Raw genomic sequence first — 24,949 nt, forward strand, 5'->3', positions numbered from 1 at the left:
TAAACAGGTTTGGTGGTAAAACGGGTATACACGGTATCGTCCAGCAGGTGGCGGTAAACACCGGAAGAAGCATCATCAGGAGCACTTCCGTATAGTTTGTTTTGGTCTGTTGTCCTGACAGCAGCGGCTAGCTTAGATCCAGGTGAACATGTCGGCTGCTGAAGATGATACCGAGCTGCGCGACCTGCTGATCCAGAACCTGGAGAACAGCGGAGTTCTCAACAAACTGAAGGTCAGAAATCAGAACCGGAAACAGAACCAAGAAGCCTCCGGTTAGCGGCTTCAGTTTAGCGGCTAGCATCGAGTTGCTAATCTACTGATGAGCCAGTTTAACCAGTTTAACTTTGAAGAAACAGTCTTAGCTACCTGTTGGTTAAAGCCGATGACTATGTAGCAAATTTTTTTATTATTTTATTGTAGTATTTTACATAAAAACAGAAATAAGAATTTAATATTTCCAAAAATATGTAATTAACATAAGATATTTTAGTTATTTTGAGGTCAGACCGAACCAGCACTGGTAGAATGATTTATGCGACCCATTTAGTACAGCCTGACTTGGAACAGTTCATACTGAACAAGAACTAGTTATGAATTCAGTTCAGACAGGCTGAAATGAATTGATTCAACTCAATTAAATAATCCTATATTATCCCAAAGGAAATGAAGTGTTGTTACAGCTCATAAATATGAGTTATGTTGTCATAAATAAATATAATAATTAAAAAAAACTCCATTGCCTCGTTTCCACTAAGCAGTATGCTGAATCATAAACTTAAAGAGTTATGGATGGTGTTGCTGTGGGCAGAAAGGATCTCCAGTTGCAGTCAGTCATGCAACAAAACTGAGGAGGCCTCTGACTGAAGATGGCTGCTGTATGACGGGACGGCAGTGACATGCTAACAGCTCCATATGCAGCAAGCTTACCACCTAAATATTTTAAACTTGGCTCACAGCCCCAACTTGAAGTAGTTCTTGTAAATTTATCATAATTTCTCTGAAATAACACATGTATATAGGTCATTATGTAATTTACAAATAAGCATATGAATTATGCCATTACTAAAATATGTTTTATTCTCTCTTCTAATACTTTCATCAGCAGCAGAGAGCACAGTGGCTGGTTGTAACATTTGGCAGAATTTATTTCTGTTTTGCCCTTTAAACTTTTAACCAAACCTACAGCTATGGAGAAGAACAGCCAAAAACTTAAAGCTGAATTTATCTTGAAGAAAATTACTCACTTATTGCACTTTTGTTTTTAATAAATCTACAGCTGTGATGTCAAAATGGATTCAGGCTGCCTTTACTTTATCTTAGCAGGAATTCATTGATCTGAACATTTGGGCCAATATTGATATTAATGTTGCTTTTTCAGCCGATGTTATACATTATTATAGTTTTCCTACCATTTCAACGCTGTGAACAAATGACCAGATTATGATGCTGCATCACTGTCACATGACCAACCTCCTGATGAAACACAAACAGCAGCAAAATGGAAACAATCACAAGTTGAAATCTAAATTATTAGGAAATTATCCTCTAGTTGTGTTAGCAATGGTTATTTTCCAATAAAATGTGTGTGTTTTTCCTGACAGGCGGAGATGAGGGCAGCTGTTTTTCTGGCCATGGAGGACCAGGACAGACTGGAGGTGAGGCTTCTTGTGGTTTGATCCACAGTTTGTGTTTTTATCAGCTGATGTTCACCTTTGTCATGTTTCTCTCAGAACAAAACTCCCCTCATCAATGAAAACCTGAAGAAATGCCTCAACACTAAAGATGGTGAGTTCAGGGTCTCTCTGGAAAGCAGATTTATTTTACCCTCAGGTAAAGATTTATCAGATTTTTAAGACAGTCTGGGCAGGAGGAAGGAAAATCTGAAGAAATTATGGATGGATCGTGTTTGCTGTTGCAGTTGTTGACCACCAGGAGGCACTGTTGCATCATCAGACAGCAGTTTGCTTCAGACCTTTAAGTTTCTGGATCATTTATCAGATCTGTGTGATGAGCTGTTCTGCTGTGGTTCTGGTTCTGGTTCTGAACCTGTGTGTGTTCGACAGGACACCTGGTGGCCAGTCTCATCATGGACTTCCTGCAGGTGTTCAACCTGGACTTCAGCCTCGCTGTGTTCCAGCCGGAGATCAACTCGGTGAGTCCTGCAGCGCTCCTGCAGGGTGCCGAAGCTGTTAGCGCGTCGTGCTAGCAGCTGCGACTCAGAGCGTCTCCTCTGTGGTCTGTGGTTGTGAACGCTGGATCCCACAGAGAACTCAGCCCGGTTCCTGCTGCCTGAAAATGAAACTCTGAGTCTGAACCAGCCAGCAGGAGAACTGCCTCACATGTGCAGAGTTTCACATCATTTCTAACTGGACTGACTGGGGATCAGTCTGGTTTTCCACACTAGGTTTTAAAGAGGCAGTATTATGTGTTTTCCATGCACAAAATGCCATTTTGTAACACAATCAAGTAACTATGTTACCTTCAGTTGTTATGAAAATGCTACATGCATGAAAAGTAACTTGAAATAACTTTTACTTAGATATTTAATGCCTTGAAATTGGGCCTGTGTCTCTTTAAAAACTCCTGCTCTGTCTGAAGCTCCGCCTCCTGGACATCGTCCCAACATGGCTCCTCTTTAACCCTTTAACGTTTTTCCAGCGTTGCTCTGAGCAGCAGCTCCGATGATAATGAGCTCAGCTGTTCCACCAGCTGTTTGCTAATGGCTGCTGGCTAGTCTGAAGGAGCTGAGTGGGGAGGAGCTGGGTCCATTCGTTCTGACTGCTCTGAACCTGGAGGGGTTTCTTGTGGTTTTAAGTGTTTGACCTTTGACCCCTCTGCAGCTGAACGGTCTGGACAGCCGGGACCTGGTCTGCAGGGAGCTGGGCGTGTCAGATTCGGAGCTGAACCAGAATGCCCCGGTTCTCCTGGAGCTGGTCCGCAGGGCCCGGCGGAGCAGCGACCTGCCCATCCGCTCTGAGGTGAGATCCGGTCCGGGTTCTGATCCGACCCGATGCAGCGAAGACTCACCTGACTCATGTCTCTGTTTGTGTTGTCAGGGAGACAGGAGTGGACACGTCGTCAAGGTGAGCTGAAGGTCGGATTCTGTGATTCAGAACCAAATCGAATCATTTGGGCCCAAAGGAAGTAATCTGTTCTAGATCCTAAAGAAACAAAGAAGGTTCTGGAAACCAATCAGAGAAAAGATTAAGATATAGATGATTATAAATTAATGGCGTTCTGTGAAGTTTAACATTTAAATAAAAGTTAAATGTTCTTGTTCCATCGGCTCCTTTTGTTTCCTCGGCAGGATCTCTCTCAGAAACAGATCAGTCACGCTCGGAAGACGTTTGACTCTCACGATCAGGTCAGTGCCGCAGTTTAACGTCGCCTTTTTACGACCAATCGCTGACGGCGGTCTCACCTGCACTCTGTGCTGCCACCTGCAGGATCAGAGCGGCTCAGTCAGGAAGGAAGACCTGAAGTTGGTCTTCACAGATCTGCTGCCCGGCTTCAACAAGTAGGATCCATGTCCTAACTGGTTTCACTGGTCAGATTCCAGTCAGCGAGCCGCTAATCTGATGGCTCATCTGTGTTCCCTGTTGCAGGAGCATGCTGGAGAGGTTCGTCGACGAAGAGCTCAGAGCTGCAGACAGCAGTGAGTCTTTGTTTTCAAGCAGAAGCTAATGCTAAAGTGTTGGTTACACCAACATGATAATTAGCAGAAGCTAATGCTAAAGTGCTAAATTCAGCCATGTTGATAGTTACTCCACATCAGTGACATGTGTCACATGTGGTATTGTTATAAAGTAACATATTACTGTGTTGTTCTGTTTTCTGCAGAGGTCGACTTCCAGTCCTTCCTGTCAACATACAAACGTCTCTTCGATCAGTGCAGGAGTGTGGTGAGAGGCTCACTCATCTGAAGGATTTTCCTCAGTTCTTTCACTCGGGAGCCTCGTTTGGATTAAATCCAAACTATTTCTGCTCCTCATAAAAAGTTTTCTAAAAAGGAATCTAATCTAATGGACTTTTAGATGAAATGGAGAAAATCTGGTGGAAGTGTTTTTTATCTGGTGGCTCCTCCAGGAAACCCAAACCGATCCGTTTGTCTGAACTGCTTGCAGGTCGTTTCGGACTCAGACGAGAGTCGGCATCAGACCCAGGCTGCTGAAGACAAACCGGGCTCTCTGCCTGTCAGTAAGGTACAGAGCTCAAGTTTTATTTTTCCCTACAAGAATTCCCTCAGAGAAATGAACTGGTGTTCAGAGAAAACAGAAAACATGGATTACAAGCTGGAAAAATCTGCTTCTGTGATGTGCAACCAAAATATAGGAAAACTTGGGACAGTATGGGAAATCCAAGAAATAGAGGCTTTTTTCTGCACTTCTGAAGTGAATCATTAGTGAATGTGTATTATAAAGTGTATTATATTATTGGTTGATGCTGTTGGATATCCAGGTCAGGCTGCTCTCTGCAGGGTTAAAGTCTAGAAAAATGTGACGCTTTCAAGGTTTGAATTAACATTTAAAATAAAACTTTTCACCTGTTTCTTCCTCCTTTTGTTCGTTTTGACATGAAATATGTGCAGGAACTTGCCTTATTTGACTGAAAGGAGACAAAGTCTCCAGTATTTTTGTCGTAAAATTTCATTCTTTTGATCCTTCGTAGTTCCAGTACTCTCCCAAGTTTTGGTTTTTATTCAGTAGAACAGTTTTATTTAGAAATGGTTCTAGACTTTAGGTCGATAAATCAGCCCGCTGTTGGTCTCTGCGTGAGGCGCCCAGCATCCAGTCTGTCGGTCTGATGGCTGCTGTCCGTGTTGTGCACAGATCCCCAGGTTCAAAGGTCAGAGGAGCCAGACAGCAGCGAAGGTAAAAACAAGAGGGCAGCACTAACACCATCACTATGAACAGCACCTGAGCTCGCTAACCGGATCCCTGCTGCATCTAACTCACCATCACATCCACCGCCTCGTTTCCACTGCAGATCATTACATAAGGCACCGAACCGCTCAGTGGAAACGAGGTGCACGTTTCTTCACCGTCTTCACCGAGTGGCACAGACGGGTTTACTACAGAGCTGCTCTCATCCTGCTCTGCTCAGCTGTTTGTGTCCAAAGGTTCTGGTTAAATTGACTGGAAGAAGCTTCAGATTATTTTTCTGATCAAATCTCAGGCAGAAACAACATTTAACCGTAATCTGAACAGAGATTATATATATAAATGCATATTTTAAGAGTTTAGACACCAAATATTCATTAACCTGCATTAATGTGCACACTGGGAACCAGCTTAGTGCTACAGCAGAAGCTAATATCTAAAGTTTCTTACTTCTGCTCCTGCAGTTACAGCCAATCAGAGGTAAGACAAATACCTGGCGCCCCTGGTATGGCTGCTTTGCTAACGGCAGGTTTTTCAGGTTCCTGAGCTGCATTTTCTATTGAGTGTTGTAGATTTACTCTAAAAAAATCCAGAAATACAGAACCCTGAGTAGGAGCAGGTCCTCTGAACTGGACCTCAGTATTCATTTGAATTGGATTGTCCAAAACAAAAAAGAAAAAATGATAAAAACATCTGAGATGAACCAATTTCTAGACCATTTAACGGCAGAAAAATGTATTTCATGATTAATTCACACATCTAACAGTAATCAGCTGCATTTTTTAAAGCTTTGAACTGAAGCTGGATCAGAACCGGGTTGTTTCAGGTTCTGCTGATGCAGAGAAAGCACTGATGCTCTGTAGCAAACCTTCTCATGTTGGGTTTCAGTCCTTGGCACCATTCTTTATGTAGGAACTCATTCTGTGTTTTAGACTTCTGGTTAGAAACTGTTGACGGTTCTGAACGGTTCTTAGAAATAACCCAGTTTTCCTTCACTGCCTGCTGATCTGCTTCCATCTTTATTATTTGCTCTTTTTCCATGTCTGTAGCTACAGCTCAACCTGTGACTCTCTCGGACTTGGTGGTTTTTGTAAATGTTTTAATGTTTGGAGGTTTTAGAGCAACGTATAGTTGCTGCTACAAAGCCCAATGAAACCCGTCCAACACTGGAGTAATTGTTAATATTAATAATTACACCTGTAATGTTGTTCAGGCCAGCACATAAAAACAGAGCACCAACTTTAAAAATACCAATCCAGCCATCAAACCAGAAGGGAAAGTTTGGGAGGTTGATTATGAACCTACGACACTCAAATGAATGGAAAACCTCTGAATCCCGGACAGGCCCCCATTTTTAATTTCTACATTAATAAAACCAACAACAAAGTCTTTGGTCTCTGGATTGATCTAATGCTGACATTAAATTTACTCAAGATCAACAAATCCCTGCATTTCTTCACATTAACGCGTAATTATGAGTTGATTATTAATTTTCTGCAAAAACTGAAAAATATTGGCTTTATGTGATCGGTAGCTCCCTCCTGCACGCTGCAGTATTTCTTACTCTTATAACTCTGCTATTAACAAAAACTGAGCTGTTCAGTCTGCCTGTTCCCTTTGGAAAATGATTTAATTTGGACAAAATGTTGCACAAATCCTTTCAAATATTTCAAGTACCACTACAAAATCAGTCAGTTTGACTCCAAAAACAGTTTAGATCCCGGACAGGCCCCCAATTTAAACCTCTCTGAAAACAAGCAGCAACATAAACGGTGGAAAGCGAGCAGTGGTCTCAGTTCAGGGTCAGTTTGATTCTACGCTGCTTCGTACACTTTGCTAATTTATCACCAAACGTGTTTGTAACAAACCGCATCATAACTCCAGCGTCTCTATTTATTTCGGTTATAAGTCAAGAGATTTAAGGAAACAAATAAGTACAAACATGCAAATTTTTCTGAAGGCTTTACATCAACATCCTACTTTTACTTTACTTAGTGGTTCTGATTCCTGTTAGATCAAATCCAAGTCAAAGCCTCTCTTGGTGATTACCAGTTGATCAGTAGGAAACATGTTTTCTCTGAAAACGGAGGCGTAACAGAAAGAAGTTGGACAACCAGTGGAAATAGTTTCAGCTGATTTGTCGTCACACAAAAAAAGCCGAAACAAAACGACTGGCATGAGGGAGAAGCTTCAGAAACGATTTCCTTTTGCAGCATCAGCCTGTGTTTCATCCTAGGAGGTTCCTGGAACCGTTTGTGACCAGCGTTGCCTCAGCTTGTTGCTCAGCTGTGTGGAAACTCTGTTTGTTGGCCAGGACTTGGAGCAGGTCCTCTCCCTGCCCAAACGGTACCAGCAGGAGCAGCCGACAGCTGGGAGCGCGGCGCATCTGGACCTGGAGCTGGACGGAGACGTGGACCATGACGAAGGAGACTCCTTCTTCGACGACCCGCTGCCCAAACCGCTCAAGACTTACGGCTGGTGAGAAAAACGCCTTCGGGTTGGAGGAAACCGGCTGCAGACCGGAGAGCAGCAGGGAGGAAACCTTCATAATCTCATATTTAACCATCTGCAGCGCAAATGTTTCATCAGCTGCAGTTAGAAATTAGGAATAAATGACAACGAACCTGCAGCCTGACAACCAGCTACGCAAAAACAATCATGCTTTTAGAAACTGTTTGCAAATTTTGTTTTGTAAGAAAAAATAATAATGAATCCTGAAGGTTGTGTTCTTTGGTTGCTTTTGTTTTTTGAATAACTATAAAATGTTTTTTTATTTTGTGGAAAAAATAAAATACCTCCCCACACAACAGTCCCATAAAAATAATAACCTAATTAAATATTGCTTTGAAATAATAAATATATTTTTTAATAAACTTCAGGATTGATGCTTTAAACGATTTGTTGTCGAGCTATTAAAGAAAAAACAGAAGTGATTATGAAACACTGGAGTTTTATTCAGTATGCATCAAATGTTTATTTCATTTTGCATCTAGAATATATTTTCAAACAGTAAATTATCTTTTCTACTTGTTACAAAGGCTGCACAGTGGCACAGTGGTAGAGCTGTTGCCTTGCAGTAAGAAGGTTCTGGGTTCGATTCCCAGTCCTTCTGCATGGAGTCTCCATGTTCTCCCTGTTCATGGTGGCTTTTCTCCGGTTTCCTCCCCAAAAACATGTTTGTTGTTTGTCCTGCGACAGATGGAAACCTGTCCAGGTGACCCGCCTCTCACCTGGAGGCACCAGCACCTCCTGACCCACTAAGGGACAGGGGTGTAAAGAAAGTGGATGGATGCTTGTTAAATATCTGGATTTTTTTTCCAGAATATTTTGAAATGAATATTTAACAAATTTCAAGCGAATTTGTTTTTAAATGTCTGTAAACTTTCTGTGAAATTTGAAACCATTGAATTTAAATTTCTCATAATTTTGGAGCTGATTCAGTTCTGGATTTTTCATGTTTGGACTCATAGATAAATCAATAAAAATAATCTGAAATGTTCCGTTTTCATCCGCATGTCGATCAGGTTTTAGTGTTAAAACCATCTGAACGTCTTTGTCTCTCTGGTGTTTCGTTTCTCTTCCTGCTGCTTCGGAAGCTCTCCGATCGGAGAAAAGGAGTCGTCAGAGAGGACAAACAGTCCCAAGGAGTGAGTAACAAAACCCGAGTCAGAGGAGGGGAAAATCAGGAGGTCAAAGGTCATTTAGGAGAAGAAGGAAGAAAGTATTCCTTATTCGGCACATTCCTTTACGTCTCAGTCAGAAACTAAAGTCTGGGATTTTCTTCCTCCTCTCCGTCGTCTCGGTGAACTCTCACCTGTCCACATCCTCACTCTGCTGTCCCTTTGACCTGTCTCTGAAGCGTCTCTGTCCCTGTCCTGCTTTATCCCGTCCTGTAGCGTTGTCCCGCTGAGGGAGGAGGGTCTGTGTGGGCCGCCCGTCTCCCTGATGAGACGAGGCCGAAGCCTCAGCGAGTGAGTGTGCATGCTCCGTCCAACCAGACGAGCCTCGTTAACGCTAACGAGCCCACCGCATCTAAACCGTATCAGAAACCCGATTCAACTCGCCTCCTGCAGCGAGGCGTTCACAGACCTCAGGAGATGAAGACTGCAGGATTCAGGAGGGATTCAGGAAGCACGAGAAAACTTTCCACAAGCTCTTGGAGAAAGGAAGCAGAATCAGCTGGACATGTGATGATTGACATCATATAAAAATCCAACATCTGATTCGGCTGTCGCAGCCAAAAGCTTTAGTGGTGAACAGAAACAGACTGCTTGATGTCAGACCTGACAAGATAACACATTTTACTAAACAATAAATTAACCCAGAAGTTATTGTGATAAACCATAATATTATGGTTTTGAAATCATTTTCGAGTCATATAATGATAAAAGCGTAAAAATCCAAAAACACATTCTGGAAGATCCATAAACTTTAGATCCTGAACTGGAAGTGGAGGACATGTTAAATATCAAAAATAAACAAAACAACACATAAATGAATTATGAAGTCTCTTCCTCTCAGCTCCTTCAGACTAGCCAGGAGCAATTAGCAAACACCTAGTGAACCTGTGGTGCTCGTTATGGAAACATTCAATTGTGAAATTGTTTTTTTTTTTCAACATTAGCAGAATGTAGACAAACGTTTGTGTATATTTCTAATGGAAACGCAGGCAGTGTTGGAAACGGTTGGAGTTTTCAATCAGCTGATTCCTCTGTGAATCTCCTCCTACTTGTTGAATTAAAACACCTGTAACTTTCAGATGAGGAGGTTTATGTCAGCTCAGAGCCTCTCAGGTGTTTTCTCAGGTGAGCTGGACCCGATGAATCCTGCAGCTCTCTCTGATTGGACAGATTTATTGCCGCCGGCCTGTTTGGTGTCTGTGCCACGCCTGCAGCAGGTCCCTGTGACCGCTGCGTCCCGTCCCATCATGTCTGCAGCATCATGACTCGCTGAGCCCGCATGGGGCCCCCGGGCGACCGGGGCCCAGTCAGTCTCTCCGCCGTGGGCTGCATGAAAGTTTAATGTGGGAGGAGAAGAGGGGGTCACTGAGGCGAGACGAACGGCGGAGCAGCTGAACGGTCGCCGTGGTCCGAGTCTCCGCGCCGGCTGTTTAACACCTCAGAGTGTGTGTGTGTGTGTGTGTGTGTGTGTGTTCTCTGACTCTCCTTACGTCCCTTCTCTTCCTCCTCCTGGTTCAGCCTGTCGGTCCTGGCTGCAGACCCAGAGCCCGAGCGAGGCGATCCCGTCTCGGATCTCGGCTCAGAGCTCAGGTGAGCTGCAGGTCGTCTGATTTACTTATTATCTAAAAGAGTCTAATTTTCTAAAGAATAATCTGCTTACAGGGGAACAAGCGATACCTCGCAGTCCAAAGTTTGATTCCAACTTCCTCCTGTAACCCAGTAATAATAATAATAATAATAATAATAATAATATAGTTATTATTAATAATATTAATCCAACATGGTTTCCTTCAGGTGTGTCTGAAGTCAACAGGTAGTCAGATTGTCAAAGTCCTGTAACCTTTATTTAAACTTGACAACAACAACAACCTGCCTGAACAAACGGGTCAGAAACCCAAACGGGTCATTTCATCGAATGTTTAAGAAAATCTGGAACCGTCTGGAAATCTGAATTGGGTTTATCCGTCCCCAGCTGAACATTCTGGGTTTGTTTTGGTTCTGGTTCCGGTTTGACTGAAGGAACCACATGGAGGCCGGAATGAACCGGGTTCTGTGTTCTGACCCACAGGAAGCCCGAGGCGTCCGGTACCAGAGGGAGTCCGGCGGGTTCTCTGTCTGAGGCGTCGAGGCCCGGAGCAGGAAGCATCGGGTCGGAACCGAGCCACAGCAGGAACGGTCAGCTTCACTCAGCCGACCCACAAGGAGGATGAACCTCTCCTTCCTTCCTTCCTTCCTTCCTTCCTTCCTTCCTTCCTTCCTTCCTTCCTTCCTTCCTTCCTTCCTTCCTTCCTTCCTTCCTTCCTTCCTTCCTTCCTTCCTTCCTTCCTTCCTTCCTTCCTTCCTTCCTTCCTTCCTTCCTTCCTTCCTTCCTCCATCTTTGCATTAAATTATCATAATTTACAAAATCACGCAGAGTTGGCACTTTAATGGACTTTTAGAGTAACTTTGCATTAAAAGTGTCATTATTTACGGAATGACATTCATGCCAACAGTCATAAACATTCAGACTTCCTCATGTTCATGACTGGGTGATGTCAGTCTTATGCACACCCCTTCAAATAAAGTGTTACCGAATCAGTTTCTGAACATCAGGTCTTTTTCTTTCCTAGGGCTGAACGACTTCAAAGACAAATATTTTAAGTCTCCAAGAACCGGGTCTCTGCATTTGGGTCAGAACCATTTCATTTGCTTCATCCTTTTGCTTCCATTAGTTCCAGGAAGGAAACCGGGTCTAACGATCGGATTGAATTTTTTTGTCTCCACAGACGAAGACGTGGAATACGACGACGACTTCAACAGGTGAGGAGGCTGAGGCGTTCGGTCTGATGGGTTAGGGGTTTAGGGGTTTAGGGGTTTAGGGGTTAGGAGAAGAGCTGCAGGAACCCGGTGAAGTTTCCCTCCCACCTCCTGCAAGTCTAACAGGAGGTTAGACTTGCAGGAGTCTGTCAAACTTCAAAGTTTGACAGTTTGAAGTTACTGTCAAACTTTTGCTGTTATTATTTTAAATATTTGAATAAAAACGTTTCCAGAGGTCATCATGAATATCTTCAATGCAAAAGCAGCACAAACAACACAAACAAAACTGTTTGCTGCACAAATGTAGCTGAGCTGTTTGACACCCAGCGTGTTAGATTTCGTAAATGTAAGCGGGGGGGCGGGGGGGTTGACCTCTGATGACCTCTGGAAACTTTTATTGATATCTTTAAAATGATAGCGGCACAAACTAATTTTTTGCTGCTTAAACTAAAATGTTTGACACCAATTTAGTTTGAGGTGCCAACCTCACTCAGGTTTGACCCACAGCAGGAAAACAAATTAAATTCAGAAACACTTTATTGACCCAAAGGGAACGTAAACTCTGCAGCTTCAGCTTTAAGCCGGTTCTGTGTTTCAGCCATCGGTCGGACCTTTCCAACGGCGAGCTGAGCATCGGCGAGGAGATCGAGGAGGTTTCCATCGAGGGTCCGGAGACGAGCGACAAGGTTTAACCCTCTCCTGTCTGGTGTGAGCGTCTGATCTGAGGTCAGTTCCAGCTCTGAATGTCGCCTTCTGTCTGTCTGTCTGTCGCTCAGCTTGACGAAACCACGCAGGACCTGAGCGTCTCTCAGGTCAGTCAGAGTCACGGAGTCGACTACATGGAGGACGTGTCCTGAAGCTCCCATCATGCACCTCTTCCCCTCTGGATATTTAAATCTGTACAGTTTGTTTAAGCAATAAAAGGGTTTGTTTTACTGGCTTCACCTGGAGGGAAAGTTTCTGTTCCAGTTTCTGCCTGAAGGAAACTTTATGAGATCAAAGAAACGTACGGAAGGCCGTTAAGGACAAAATAATTAATATTAATATAAAGGTAATGCATTTATTGGTCTGTGGAATAAATGCTAAGATAAATAAGTTACACTAAGCAATAAGAAATATATGTGACATAAGGAAATAGAAGAGATGTATTTCAAAATAAAAGTCATTCAGAAAATAATTTTTTACTTAAAGTAGCCAAAATCAATGAAGCATGCACAATAATATTTTTCTATAAAATATTAAATTAATTTTACTAAGTAAAAGCTCCTTGAATTAAATACATGTGGGATTTCAAAATAAAAGTCATGCTATATAAATAATTAATGATCACTTTAATGATGACTAACATGATCATTTAATCATCAAATCAGTTAATGTGCAATTACAAAATAAAAGCACTTCATAACAAATTACATTTTCTAAGTGATGTAATTTCATCAAATAAATTTGATAATGTACATTTCAGATATAAAATGGCAAATGGCATCAATCAAGATGACCTAAAATAAAATAAAAATTCTTACAACATAAATAAAAAATGGATCTAAATTCACAGCAGTGACAAAACAGGCAACTGTTGGTCCCCTAATGGAGGTATGGTACTGTGGGGACGTCTGATTTAACGGCCTAGTCAAAGTCCAGACCTCAGAAAGTTCTACTAGAAGCTTCTGGATGTTGGATTTAAATAGAAAACATTGAACAATAAGTTCTGTTTTATTCTGAAACGGAGCACCACTCTGATGAAGAGACGGTTCCCGTCGCTGGTCTGTTGCCGCTGGACGGTTTGCAGCTGCTGCGTGTTTTATTAATCGGCCTCTGATGTTTACAGGCTGAGCCAGAGATGAGATCGGACCTCTGAAAGCTCTTCAGATGAGTCAGAACCAGATGCTGCGCTGACAGATTATGTCTCAGCTGGCTTCGTTAAAAGCTCCTAAATGTTTGCAGAAGAGCCATAAATAAGACATCAGTTTCTGCGGCGCGTCGTAAATAAAGTGATGTAAGTTTAAATAAACGTGAAGCTTCGAGCTCAGCAGGAGGAAGCTGGAAGGACAAAGCAAAGATCACTTCTGCTGGGGCTGAAAGAGGAAGACTTCAGCTGCAGGCTACACACACACACACACACACACACACCGTTTCCCTTTTATCAGCAGCAGGGTTCAGTGTGATGTTGAGCAGCAGCATCAGTCTCGCCACCGCTGCTCCCTCGCTGCATCAGCCCTACTTCTGTCCGCCGCAGAAAGGTGAGCTCTCAACATTTTCTCTACGTGTTTTTTTCTTTAATCTGTTGAGTCTTAAAGTTTAAACTCAACATTTTAAAGCTTCACTTTAGACGTTTGTCTTCTTGCCTTATGCTTTGATGTGGAGTTCGGTAGAAACATTTGGGCTGCTTGCCTGAGGAAACGATCAGATTTGAGTCTCGTCTCTTATCTGAAGCTTCATGTTGTCGTTTGGATCATGATGTAACGTCTGTCGTCTCTCAGGTGACGCCAGGCGCCACACAGCTGCTCACTTTTATCTCTTTATCTCTAAAATCTTCATGATGCAGTCATGTTCACGTCTATTTAAAGCCGTTTCACCTTGGCAGACCACAGATGTTTATCAGTGAAACCGATGATGTTGAACTCTGACTGTTCCTGTGTTAAAGCCTCAAACAACAACTTCCAGATAGCTGTGTTGTGTTCTGTCTGTTAAACTGGGTCTGTAAGGCGGCTGGGTGGAAAAATATACGATTTATGCTTTATTTTTTTGAATTTTGTCTGAGGTTCATCTGAATCTAATCTATGAACAATAGCATTTATAAATGTTTGCGCTCAGAGCAGCTCTGTGAAGAGAAGAGCCTCAGTTTCCTGCATCGTTTTTCATTTTAGTTTTTTTAACACCTTCCTTTCTTATGTGGCAACTGCAGCTGCATAAAGGTTAAACATGTTGATCATTTGCACAACTTTCACTTTGTTTTAATCATAAATCCACCAAATTCAGAACAAAGTACCTGCTGGTCATGCATTTTAGTCAGAATCTTTTTCCTGTTTGCTGTTGAGCAGCTTTTATTGTCCTGCAGCTACATGTTTATTTGTTTAACCTGAGCTTTATGAGGAAATGTTTGACAAGTGGTTTACAGCCACCAGGTTGTTAACTTTGACTTAAAAATAAAAACAGTATAAAACGTGAGTGGAAGCAGTTTGACGTTTTCCCAGTTATAGAAACATTTCAGCTTTTATTTTAAACACAAAGGCAAGAAATGATTCTTACTGCTGCTGACACAACGCAGCATTAGGTATTAATGTATTTAATGATTCGTTATTGTGATGTTAGTTCTTATGTATTTATTTTACATATTTTTGTTGATACAAACTTATTGTAATTATTATTATTAAAGTTTTTATTGTTGATTTTTAAAATTACATTTACTTGCAAAGCATAGATCCTAATCACTAAATGTAGCTGTTGTTCCTTAAGACTTTCTGCTCCTTATTTAAGCTAACACCACATAACAAGCTGGTGAATTAGTCAGGCTCTCTGCTCCGGTAGCTGGTCTGTTTAGCAGACATGCTAACATTAGCTGTGGTTTTAGTACAGCAGTATCTTAATGAGAGTGATGGGTGCTACTCTCTGGTTCCCATGATGTCTGTGAAGAGTTTTTTTTAGCTTTGGGAACCCAGAAGCCTAAAGGAAACCCGTTCACACGTTGACCCGAAGTAACGGAAATAGGAACCAAAGTTCTCCTGGTCCTGACCGGCTTTAGTTTCTGCTGTGAAGAGAGAAGCTCTGAACCAGAGAAAAACAGGAAGGCATTGTCCTGTAACTCAATCACTGCTTGAACTGAGTCATTCACAGCTTTGGACACGATTCATGTTTCTGGATGGACCAGAACGAGAAGTCGGACGGGTTCTGCTGCACAACCCGATCAAATGGACACAAATGAATGGATTCAGTTTTTAGACAAGAACGAATCTTTGAGACTAAATTCATAAATAGAGTTTTGTTATTACTGTGTGAACATGAAACTGGTCCAGTGATGCAGCATGAAATGAAAAAATGGACACCAGTCAGTTTGTGCAGGTTTTTCTATCAGTCATGTGTGACTGATGCAGTGTTACATCATCAAGGTTTAGATTTTACTCTGACCTGCAGATGAAGTGGCTTCAGACACGGAGGGACCTGAGTCAGTCATTTATTTCATTTTGAGTAAAATTCAGATTGTTAAAGAATCAAATTGTTACATCAGAGTAATTGATGAAGAATGTTATTACAGAGATTAAATGTTTTGGAAAAAGTAATGATGGGAATAACGACTCAAGTTTAATAAGAAAGTTGAGTGGAAAGAAAAAGTATTGATGAGCAGCCGGGATAATCAAAGGATTGTTTCGAGTTTCGATGATGTTCATAGGAAGTGGAAAATGGAGGGAGAGCCGCACACAGACTTATTCAAGACATTGCATGTTAACAGGAAGTTGAGTGGAAGGAAAAAGTATGATAGAAACGAGACGAGCTGCTGTCGGGCCAACCTGGGCTTCCTGAGCACCTCAGCAGAACTTCATGTTCCTGTGACTCTTTAACATAAATGATTTTAATGCTTGTTTCAATATTTTATCCAAGCAGTAAGAAAATCCATTTTAAAAGGAGAATTAAAGTTATTTTAAAAGGTGAAAGTTCCTCAAAAGCTTCAAGTTCCTGATCTGTACTTCTGCTCAATGGACAGACTTTTGTCTTCACCGACTTCTCAAATTTAAAATGTCGTTTTCAGCCACAAGCTGACCTCACGCTCTAAGCTGGGTCGACTTTTTCACGTTTAAGAGATGAAAACTGAACTTGAAGGTTTCATGATGAGTTTTCAGGATTTTAGTTCAGCAGCTTCCTGTTCTTTTCTTCACAGCTGATTGATTAGATATCAGCCTTGTCAAAGATTGGAGCAATACAATGATAATAAATGATAATAATAAATAATAATTAATGTTAATTATTATCATTACCACAAAAATAATAATAATAGTAATATGTATTATTATTATGACATAATAGAAATATTAATAATAGTAGTTATTGTTATTTTTAATTAATAAAAATACAAATAATTAAGGATAATGAAAATACTTTAATTAATAAAATTATTAACAATAGTAATTAAATATATATTATTTTTTAATACGTTAAAATAAAAATTATCATTATTATTATTATTATTATTATTATTATTATCATTATTATTATTGTTGTTATTATCTTAAATAGATACATGAATGGATGATTGGATCCATGGATTCTCAAAACAAGGTAACAAATATTGGAAACATGACATTTACTTTACTTTTTCTCAATAGTCCAGAATTGTTAACTTGCAACAAGCTGCTCTGTCTTGAGCAGTTATGTAAAAGTAACTGCACTGAGATATTTGCAGTAGAAACCAGACAAAGCTCTTGGTAAGATTTAGAGTTTTTCAGTGTAACAAAGTGTGCAGCAGATGAAGTCATTGAAAGTCAAATATTACATCGTAAGGACCCGTTTTCTGTGTGTCTGTCAGCTGATGTGGATGAACTCAGCTGGTTGTTATATTTATTTCCCATCTGAAGCACGTGAGAGAAGCAGCACAGGTCATGCACAAAAAAGAGAAACTGCACCTTTAATTTTGATAGAAGTAAATAAAAGAGGAAAGTAACAGAGGAAATACACGTGTGCTTTTATTTCCGTGCAGATCGTCTCATTGGCTTGAATTCAGCTGCATTGATGAAGAACAAACCAGTTCCATGAATTATACTCATGTCTGTGCATTAATGAAATTTCCTCTTCAGAAGGTCACAGAGCTTTAAAAGCTGATGAACTCCTGGAATAAATGAGGAAATGTTCCTTATATTAGTAACTAAATAAGTCGACAATAAGATAACACCCTTCTTCTTTTCATGTTTTCATCTTCTGGTTTTTCCCCAGATGTGAAATTGTGAGAGTCTGTATTTACTCAGTTTTGTAATTTGTGGTTCTGATCTGTGCTGGGGAGGGAAAGAAACCGCTCGTGAACTGGGTCACTCCGAGTCAGGCTGACCTCTTTTCTGCAAACTTCCTCCCAGCTCTGACACTTGTAAAAAACAAACTCGTCACACCTTCAGACCTTCTTCAGACCACAACTGGGACGCCCTTGTCTGAGCAGAACCAACCTTTTCAAACGCCGAAGTTTCTGGGCACATTTCAGATCATTTAAATATCTAATGTCAGGGTTTTTGAACTTCTTCCATCACACTGAATAAAACTGGCAGAAAGTCAAATGAGAAACAATTTTTGTCACAAACTGGCAATGTGGAGGTGGAAAAGTGTGTCAGTGACAAATACCTGAAAGCACAGTTTTTATGAAGTCATGAGGCGTAGCTGCAGCAGGGACTCAATGGTATTGTACGTATTTCCTGTTGATTAGAACTTTATGATGAGAAAACTGCTGCTTCTGCTGTTAACAGGTATGACATTTGAACCAAAAACAGAGGAAGAAATCACAGGAAGTATCAGCGTCTGCACAGAAAGTTCTGCACTCATTTGATCACATAACCTATTTAACAATATCCTTTTGTAACCAAATATAATTTATTCAGGAAAATGCCAGAGGCTCAGTTTACAGTATTTCAGGTTGTACTGGTAATGAATCATAAAATCTCAGAAATGCAGATCGGACTCTGACTGGGGTCATACAAGGACCTAACAGCCTGTATCGAAGGGTCTGGTACCACACACTCCTGGAGTTCTCCCCACAGGGTTCCCTGAGGGACACGGTCAAACACCTTCTCCCAGTCCACAAAGCACAGGTAGACCGGTTGGGTGAACTGCCACACACCCTCCAGGACCCTGCTGAGGGTGTAGAGCTGGGTCAGTGTTACATGAGCAGGATGAAAACCACGCTGCTCCTCCTGAAGCCGAGGTTCGACTATCCAATGGAGCCTCCTCTCCAGAACCGCTGAATAGCTCTTACCAGGGAGGCTTAAGAGTGTGACCCCTCTGTAGTGGGAACACATGCTATGGTGATCCTCCTCCTTTTTGTAGAGGAGAACCACCACCCAGTTCTGCCAATCCAGAGGAACTGCCCTCAATGTCTGTGCAATATTGCATAGACAGCACAACCCCACAACATCCAGAGCCTTAAGGAACAGTAGACAAATCTCATCCACCCCTCGGACCTTGGCCCAAGAATCTTTTCATCCATCTCAGTGACCTTAGTACCAGAGATGAGAAAGCCCGGCACTGTCACAGTCCTCAGGCACTGCTTCCTCAAAGGAAGACATGCTGGTGCGATCAAAGTATTCTGCCCACAAGAAAGTCTTTCTCCATGATCTCTCTGAAATCCTCCCATGGCCGAGTTTTTGCCCCAATGGCCACCCGAGCCAGAAGGGGCACTGTCCAGTGCCCCCTCCAAGGACTCTAAAAAGGGTGGGTAGTCTGAACGGTAGTCAGAACCCATCCTCCCACACATAGGCGGAGGGAGGCTACCATCTTGTTCACAAGGGTGAACACAGGTGTACAGGCACCAGCACTTGGGGACAACTAGTATGCCCACTTCTGCTCGGTGCCTCACACCAGGGGCAACACCAGAGTGAAATCCAACCCCTCTCAAGGAGACTGGTTCCAGAGCCATGTGTTGAGGTGAGACTGGCTATTTTCAACCTCTCAACCTCACACACCAGCCCAGGCTCCTTCCGAGAACCAGCTTTTGTAGCCCAGGGTCAGATCGCCAATGTCCCCACCTTTAGCCACCACCCATCTCACGCTGCGCCTGACCCCTTTGGCCCCTCCTACAGTTGGTGAGCCCGTGGTTAGAGGACCCTTGTCAGGCTGTGCCCAGCCATGCTCCATGGGTGGAAGCCTGGCCACGAGATGCTTGTCATCATGCCCCACCTCCAGACCTGGCTCCAGAGTGGGTCATTGCTTGTACTCATCATATGGGGTGTTTGGAGTGCACTTTGTCTGGTCCCTTAACTAGGACCTGTCTGCCTTAGGTGGCTCTACTAGGGGCATGAAGCCCCTGACAGTATGGCTCACGGGCTTCATTGAGTGTCCCAATGATATTCGGGATCACTGGATACACAAAAACCCCTCCACCATGGCACAATGGCAGTCCATTAAGGGGAACTTCAAAATGTTTCTCAGTCTTTCTTGCCTAATTATATCACCAAAGCTTTGATACATGCAGAACATTTTGTCAGCTCTTCACTGACTTTCGGTCTATACTTACTTTGATTTTTAATTCATATCAACTGAAAATATATACACAGACTATAATTTAAAAAGAAATCTGTGACTATGTCAACGAGTAAAAACAGAATGATTTTACTCATTGACACTTCTTCAGCTTGTGTTTAATGTTAACATTATTGCCACCTGCAAGTTTTTAATGACCGTTAAAGCATTTTGTTTGGAATCGCTGTTCTTTGTTGTCTTATTTTAATATATGAACAATAAACTTTCTCTTTACTTTTATTACAGTGAAACAAGATGAACCTCTCCAATGACTCCATTTCTCCAGCCTATGAAAACTATGATACCTACGGTGATTATGAACCGTGTTCTTTCAGTAACAACAACAGTGTGAACGCTGTGGTTGGTCCTTACATTCACTCCATCATCTGCATCCTGGGCTTGGTGGGGAACAGCCTGGTCATCCTCACCTATGCCCTCTACAAGAGAACCAAATCCATGACTGACGTCTACCTGCTCAATGTGGCCATCGCTGACCTGCTGTTCGTGCTGGCTCTACCTTTCATCATCTACAACGAGCTGTACTCTTGGCCGATGGGGCAGGTGGCCTGTAAGCTGCTGCGTGGTTCCTACAGCGTCAACCTGTACAGCGGCATGCTAATGTTAGCCTGCATCAGCACCGACCGCTACATCGCCATCGTCCAGGCTCGCCGGAGCTTCAGGTTACGCTCGCTGTCACACAGTCGCATCATCTGTGCCCTGATCTGGATCTTTGCCTTACTGGTGTCTGTTCCCACTTTCCACTTCTACCATTGGTACGAACCATCACATAATGACGTCATCTGGTTCAACGGCTCCGAAGAGGAAGAGACAACAGATCCACAGTACGTCTGTGAGTTTAAATTTGGTGACAGCAATACTGCTAGAATAGTGAAGGTGGGTGTTCCCAGCACCCAACTGGCCATTGGCTTCTTCCTGCCGCTGCTCATCATGATCTTCTGCTACACCGCAGTCATCATCACCCTGCAGAAAGCCAAAAACTTCCAGCGACACAAAGCGGTCCGAGTGGTGATGGTGGTGGTGCTGGTCTTCATCGTCTGCCACTTGCCTTACAACCTGGCCCTGTTGTATAAGACTGTTGGTTTGTTCAAAGAGGTCGAATGTGGTGAGCAGGACTCCCTGCAGACAGCGATGTCTGTGCTGCAGACCATCGCCTACTTGCACTGCTGCCTGAACCCGGTGCTGTACGCCTTCATCGGAGTGAAGTTCAGGAGCCACTTCAGGAGGATCTTCCGTGACCTGTGGTGTTTGGGTAAGAGGTACATCGCACCGCGCCGTTTCTCCAGGGTCACCTCCGATACCTTCATGTCCACAATCCGTCGCTCGGTGGATTCGTCCAGTGAACACGGCACGTCTTTTACCATGTGATCAGATTGAGACCTGCAGATCTCTAAAATTCAAACTTGACTCTCTTGTTTTTTACTCTAAAGCAAATTTAGCCACAACATGATGAATTTAGACAGAGAAAACAGAATGTGACAAACTCCTTAGGTTTGTTGTGTTGATTGTTGCTCTGCTGCCATCAGGATCTTCTCTGCTGACAATATTGTGTTCCATATTAGGTATAATGATGTCTAAAGGTAAAACTGACAAAATTTCATTGGAAAGAAGCAGAACAGTCAAGTTTTTCTTCTGTCTCAATTAGTTTGGTTAAAAAGAGTAAAGATGTCCTGACAGATGATTACTGATGTCTGTTCATGGTTCAATCTTAGATCAGCTGGATGCACCAACCTTAAGTCTCAATGTCTCCATTTAGGATAAATTTGGACAAGACATAAAAAATTGTTCCTGATTTTCCAGTGTTTAGAGAAAATGATTTGTGTCCCCTGCCTTGGAAATGCTGCACATTTTATGTGACATATAGCTTATTGGAAAACCAATAAATAAGTAGTAACATGCTGGTTGCATTAGTTTTCACACCCTTAAACTAATACTTTGTTCAAGCACCTGTAGGTTAAGGTTCAGCATTTCAGTAGGAATTTATCTGCATCTTGACTTGTCTTTTTTTTTTAAAAAGTCAAATCTTTTTGTTATCTGTGAGGACATCCACTGCCCTTCTGGATGACCCCAGAAATTTAGTTCTGGACTTTGACTAGGACTGGAGTCTGTAACCTTTGGGCACGTTCACACTGCAGCCTGAAGTGACCCAATTCCCATTTTTTTGTCAAATCATGTTTTCTTTTTTTTTTTTTGCCGGGGCCGTTCACACTGCCAGTAAATGCGACCTGTATGTGTTCTGCAGTCTGAACGGGCAAACGACCTGAACGTGTCCCGCATGCGCAGTAGAGGGCGCCATAGCGTCAGCATTCTAAGTGTTCTGCCAACCGCCATAAAAAGAAGAAGTAGTGCTCAGTGTTTACGGAAGTAAACATGGAGGCTAACGGTGGAGCTTAGCTTATATATTTGAAGTTGTTGTCCGGCCGGAGCAGCATATTAACAACTTCATCCTCATATAATCCGTCATGGTTGTTGTTTTTATTCCCGCTTGCGCTTATCAGGACACAGAATAGTGAGATTTGTTGAGAATCAGTGACGTTCAGTTCGGATGAAGGTGGCCTGGACGTTAGGCCTCATTCGAATCGGATATGTATCGGATATGGGTCACATTTGAAAAAGAATCCGACCTGTGCTGTTCACACTGCCATGAAAAGATCGGATACAGGTCGCATTGCGTCAAAAAAATCAGAATTGAGTCACTTCAGGCTGCAGTGTGAACGCACCCTTTGCGTCTATAGAGCCACTTTTATTTTAATTTCATCTACATAAACTCGTTAAAAACTGTTTTTTTAACTTTTTTTTTAAAGTTAAAACTATTTTTAGAAAATTTTATTTTTAATAAACAGTTTTTTTATGTTCATCAAAAAGCAAAATGAACATTTCCAGAAAAGTTGCCATTTATAAAGAAGCTCTATTTTACTTCTGTTATTAGATTTTAAAATAAAGATTCACATAAAACATAAAAAGAGGATTAATAGACTTTCTCCTTCAGGATGTTATTTATGGAAAATTATTTAAAAAGCAGGTAATTTCCCACTTAATGAGAAAATACAGATCTAAAAACAATATTTCTGGTACTTTAGCGTCATTGTTTAGTGGACATTCAATCTAACTATTCCTTGGAAAGTTGGAAAAACTCTGAAACCTCCATTTTATAATATGAATATTGTTATATTGAACAAAATTAGTTATTTAGTCGAAGTTAAGAATAATTGTGGTTCATTGCTGCAGATTCAAGACTCTGAGGTAATGTCATTCCAGAACTTTAATTTTCTTCTGACTGTTGTTTTGTTGGTTTCCATATATGATTGGATTCACTATGACACAGAACCACCACTCCCCAAACAGTGACCCCACAGCCTGATGCTGCCACCACCATGCTCCACTGGGGGTCGGTGCCATCTTGGAAATGTGACCCAAAGTTCAGATTTGGTCTCGTCAGAACAGAGCACATCCAGAGTTACAGATTTAGCCCCTTAAAACTGGTTAAATTCGTCAAACTGTTTGGAAAATGTTCATCAAAATACAATATGTTGTTTTTCTTTTACTGACAGATTTTATTTCTTTTTCTGTTTTTTTTGTACATTTGTTGGACTTGTGTAACCTGAAGATGTTAAATATAAAGTCTTTAATTCTCAGAAAGAGGCAGCTCTATTTTTTTTTTATCTTCGCTGTTCCTCCAGCTTTTCTCTGCTCAAACTTAATCAGCTTTTAAGGATTAAACTGAAACTTTTGCCAGCTTTGAGGCTTTTATTTTGCTGCTTTGAGCTGAAAGAGTCTTCCTGTCTTACTTTAAGCAACGTTAATGTGTGTGAATGTTGAGGCTGATATAAAATCTGTATTTTGGGGGATTTTGGTGTCAAAATAAATATTTTTTTTAACATAAAGTTGTTTGTTGTGGAGTTCTCACCTTGGTGGTAATTCTGTTGCACGACTCCAGATGAAAGCAAAGATTGTCGGTACTCTGAAGATGTCTCACTCTGGCCTTTTTCTTGACGCGTTTTAAATGTTTTTGAGCCGCAGCATCATGAAGCCACAGAGGACCATGAGGTGAGATAACTGCTTCTTTACCTCACTGTGACTTCAAATGTTTAGTCATTTATTACAGGAAGAAGAAGAAAGTCAGTGGTGAAAACATGACGTGTAAAACTGAAGCTGTGTTTTTGCTCTTTCCTCATAAATCTTTCCTTAATGAATTTCCTCAGCAGATATCGCAGCACAGTTTAATTTGTCAAGCAAAATCATCGAATAAGTCATAAATCTATATTTACTGTTTAGAATGATGAATTACAATTTATTTGTAGTTAAAATCCTGATTTATTAATGTAGCGAAATTTAGAGAAACAAAAACTTAAACGAAGCCAGTTTGTCATGGTAATAAAGTTTATGTTAACACCCAGCAGAGGGCGCTGTTGCATGGAGGGGACTGATGAAAACAAACTCCAGGAAATAAAAACTGAAACAACTTCAAATGTTATTTATATCAGTGTTATATCAGCATGGTTCCACTGCCTACTTTTAAGACTAAGCTTAAAAATGTACTTTTAAGAACTGATAGTTAAACTGGCTTAGATTGTCCTGATCTGCCTGTGCAGTCATGCTGCTGGAGGAAATGAAAACCACTCCTCATTCTCCTCCTACTCTCCAAGTTTGTGTTACTTACTGCTATTTTAACTGTTAACTTTATCTTTTTTTGTTAGTTTTTAACTTTTTATAGAAACTACACCTGGTCTGGTGTTCTGGTCACCTGTAACACCTTCCTGGAGGGCGGGGCTTTTATTGTGAAATACCTAACTAAATCAATTAATTAATCACTAATATTCTTAAATGCACACTTACAGTTGTATTATTAAATTTCATTTTGATAAAAAGATGGAATTTAATCCTTTTCTGTTTAAAAACCTCATAGTTTACTAAACTTGGGCCCTAAAGGCCCCAGTCCTTCTCTCTGATTGGCCCAAAGGAGCCTATTATTGTCTGGGAACATATTAGATATATTACATATAATATTACATATTAGATCAAAAATAAATAGAAGAGAAAAACTGAGTCTGATTGAACTGTAAGTTTCCTTCTTAAATGTGACATGTAAAATCAGTTACCCCAAAAATGCCGCTTAACAGGCTGTAAGTAAAACCAGCTATAATTTGATCTGCTGTAAAACATTTTCCAGGGCCAGAGAAGCAGCTCAGATGCAGGGAAATGGAAGAAACTGGAATCAAGTGAACACTAGAACTGATGGAAACAAACTGTTCCAAGCAATCACTTTTTATGATTTATGATAATGTCAGAAAATGTGGATGGAAAGCAGCTAAAGGCCAAAAAACTAAGAAAGACCATCAGAAATCCTGGAGAACATGTTTACAGAGC

General features: G+C 41.5%; 2 protein-coding genes across 7 annotated transcripts; both read left to right on the forward strand.

Moving 5' to 3' along the window:
• Positions 1 to 73: 73 nt before the first annotated feature.
• On the forward strand, positions 74 to 12,300 carry cep43 (centrosomal protein 43). 6 transcript variants are annotated; one of them, XM_014968186.2, is made up of 21 exons: positions 74 to 232; positions 1,602 to 1,655; positions 1,731 to 1,785; positions 2,064 to 2,152; positions 2,841 to 2,978; positions 3,057 to 3,083; positions 3,308 to 3,364; positions 3,447 to 3,517; positions 3,606 to 3,655; positions 3,841 to 3,902; positions 4,125 to 4,202; positions 4,830 to 4,871; positions 7,195 to 7,358; positions 8,477 to 8,527; positions 8,777 to 8,851; positions 10,079 to 10,150; positions 10,629 to 10,735; positions 11,170 to 11,229; positions 11,326 to 11,359; positions 11,955 to 12,042; positions 12,133 to 12,300. In XM_014968186.2, the coding sequence occupies exons 1-21, from the start codon at positions 149 to 151 to the stop codon at positions 12,211 to 12,213; spliced, it is 1,539 nt and encodes a 512-aa protein (XP_014823672.2). In that variant the 5' UTR covers positions 74 to 148; the 3' UTR covers positions 12,214 to 12,300. The 6 variants fall into 6 exon arrangements, with proteins under 6 accessions (XP_014823672.2, XP_014823676.2, XP_014823677.2 ...); XM_088001795.1 differs by having other exon boundaries at positions 138 to 232; positions 2,841 to 3,083; XM_014968190.2 differs by lacking the exons at positions 8,477 to 8,527; positions 8,777 to 8,851.
• Positions 12,301 to 12,446: 146 nt separating this feature from the next.
• On the forward strand, positions 12,447 to 23,466 carry ccr6a (chemokine (C-C motif) receptor 6a). Its single transcript, XM_014968179.2, has 2 exons — positions 12,447 to 13,596; positions 19,811 to 23,466. The coding sequence occupies exon 2, from the start codon at positions 19,820 to 19,822 to the stop codon at positions 20,948 to 20,950; it is 1,131 nt and encodes a 376-aa protein (XP_014823665.2). The 5' UTR covers positions 12,447 to 13,596; positions 19,811 to 19,819; the 3' UTR covers positions 20,951 to 23,466.
• Positions 23,467 to 24,949: the final 1,483 nt, after the last annotated feature.

This window comes from Poecilia mexicana, unplaced genomic scaffold, assembly GCF_051168715.1.
Source record: "Poecilia mexicana isolate PSO_F unplaced genomic scaffold, ASM5116871v1 scaffold_21, whole genome shotgun sequence".
In the NCBI taxonomy this organism is placed as follows: Eukaryota; Metazoa; Chordata; class Actinopteri; order Cyprinodontiformes; family Poeciliidae; genus Poecilia; species Poecilia mexicana.

Excerpts from the sequence above, each read along its gene's own strand:
- cep43 (XM_088001795.1), top strand. The coding sequence starts at position 149 with ATGTCGGCTGCTGAAGATGATACCGAGCTGCGCGACCTGCTGATCCAG. Across the intron at positions 8,528-8,776 it reads AGGACAAACAGTCCCAAGGA|CGTTGTCCCGCTGAGGGAGG; the intron begins GTGAGTAACAAA and ends CCCGTCCTGTAG. Across the intron at positions 12,043-12,132 it reads GTCCGGAGACGAGCGACAAG|CTTGACGAAACCACGCAGGA; the intron begins GTTTAACCCTCT and ends TCTGTCGCTCAG.
- ccr6a (XM_014968179.2), top strand. The coding sequence starts at position 19,820 with ATGAACCTCTCCAATGACTCCATTTCTCCAGCCTATGAAAACTATGAT.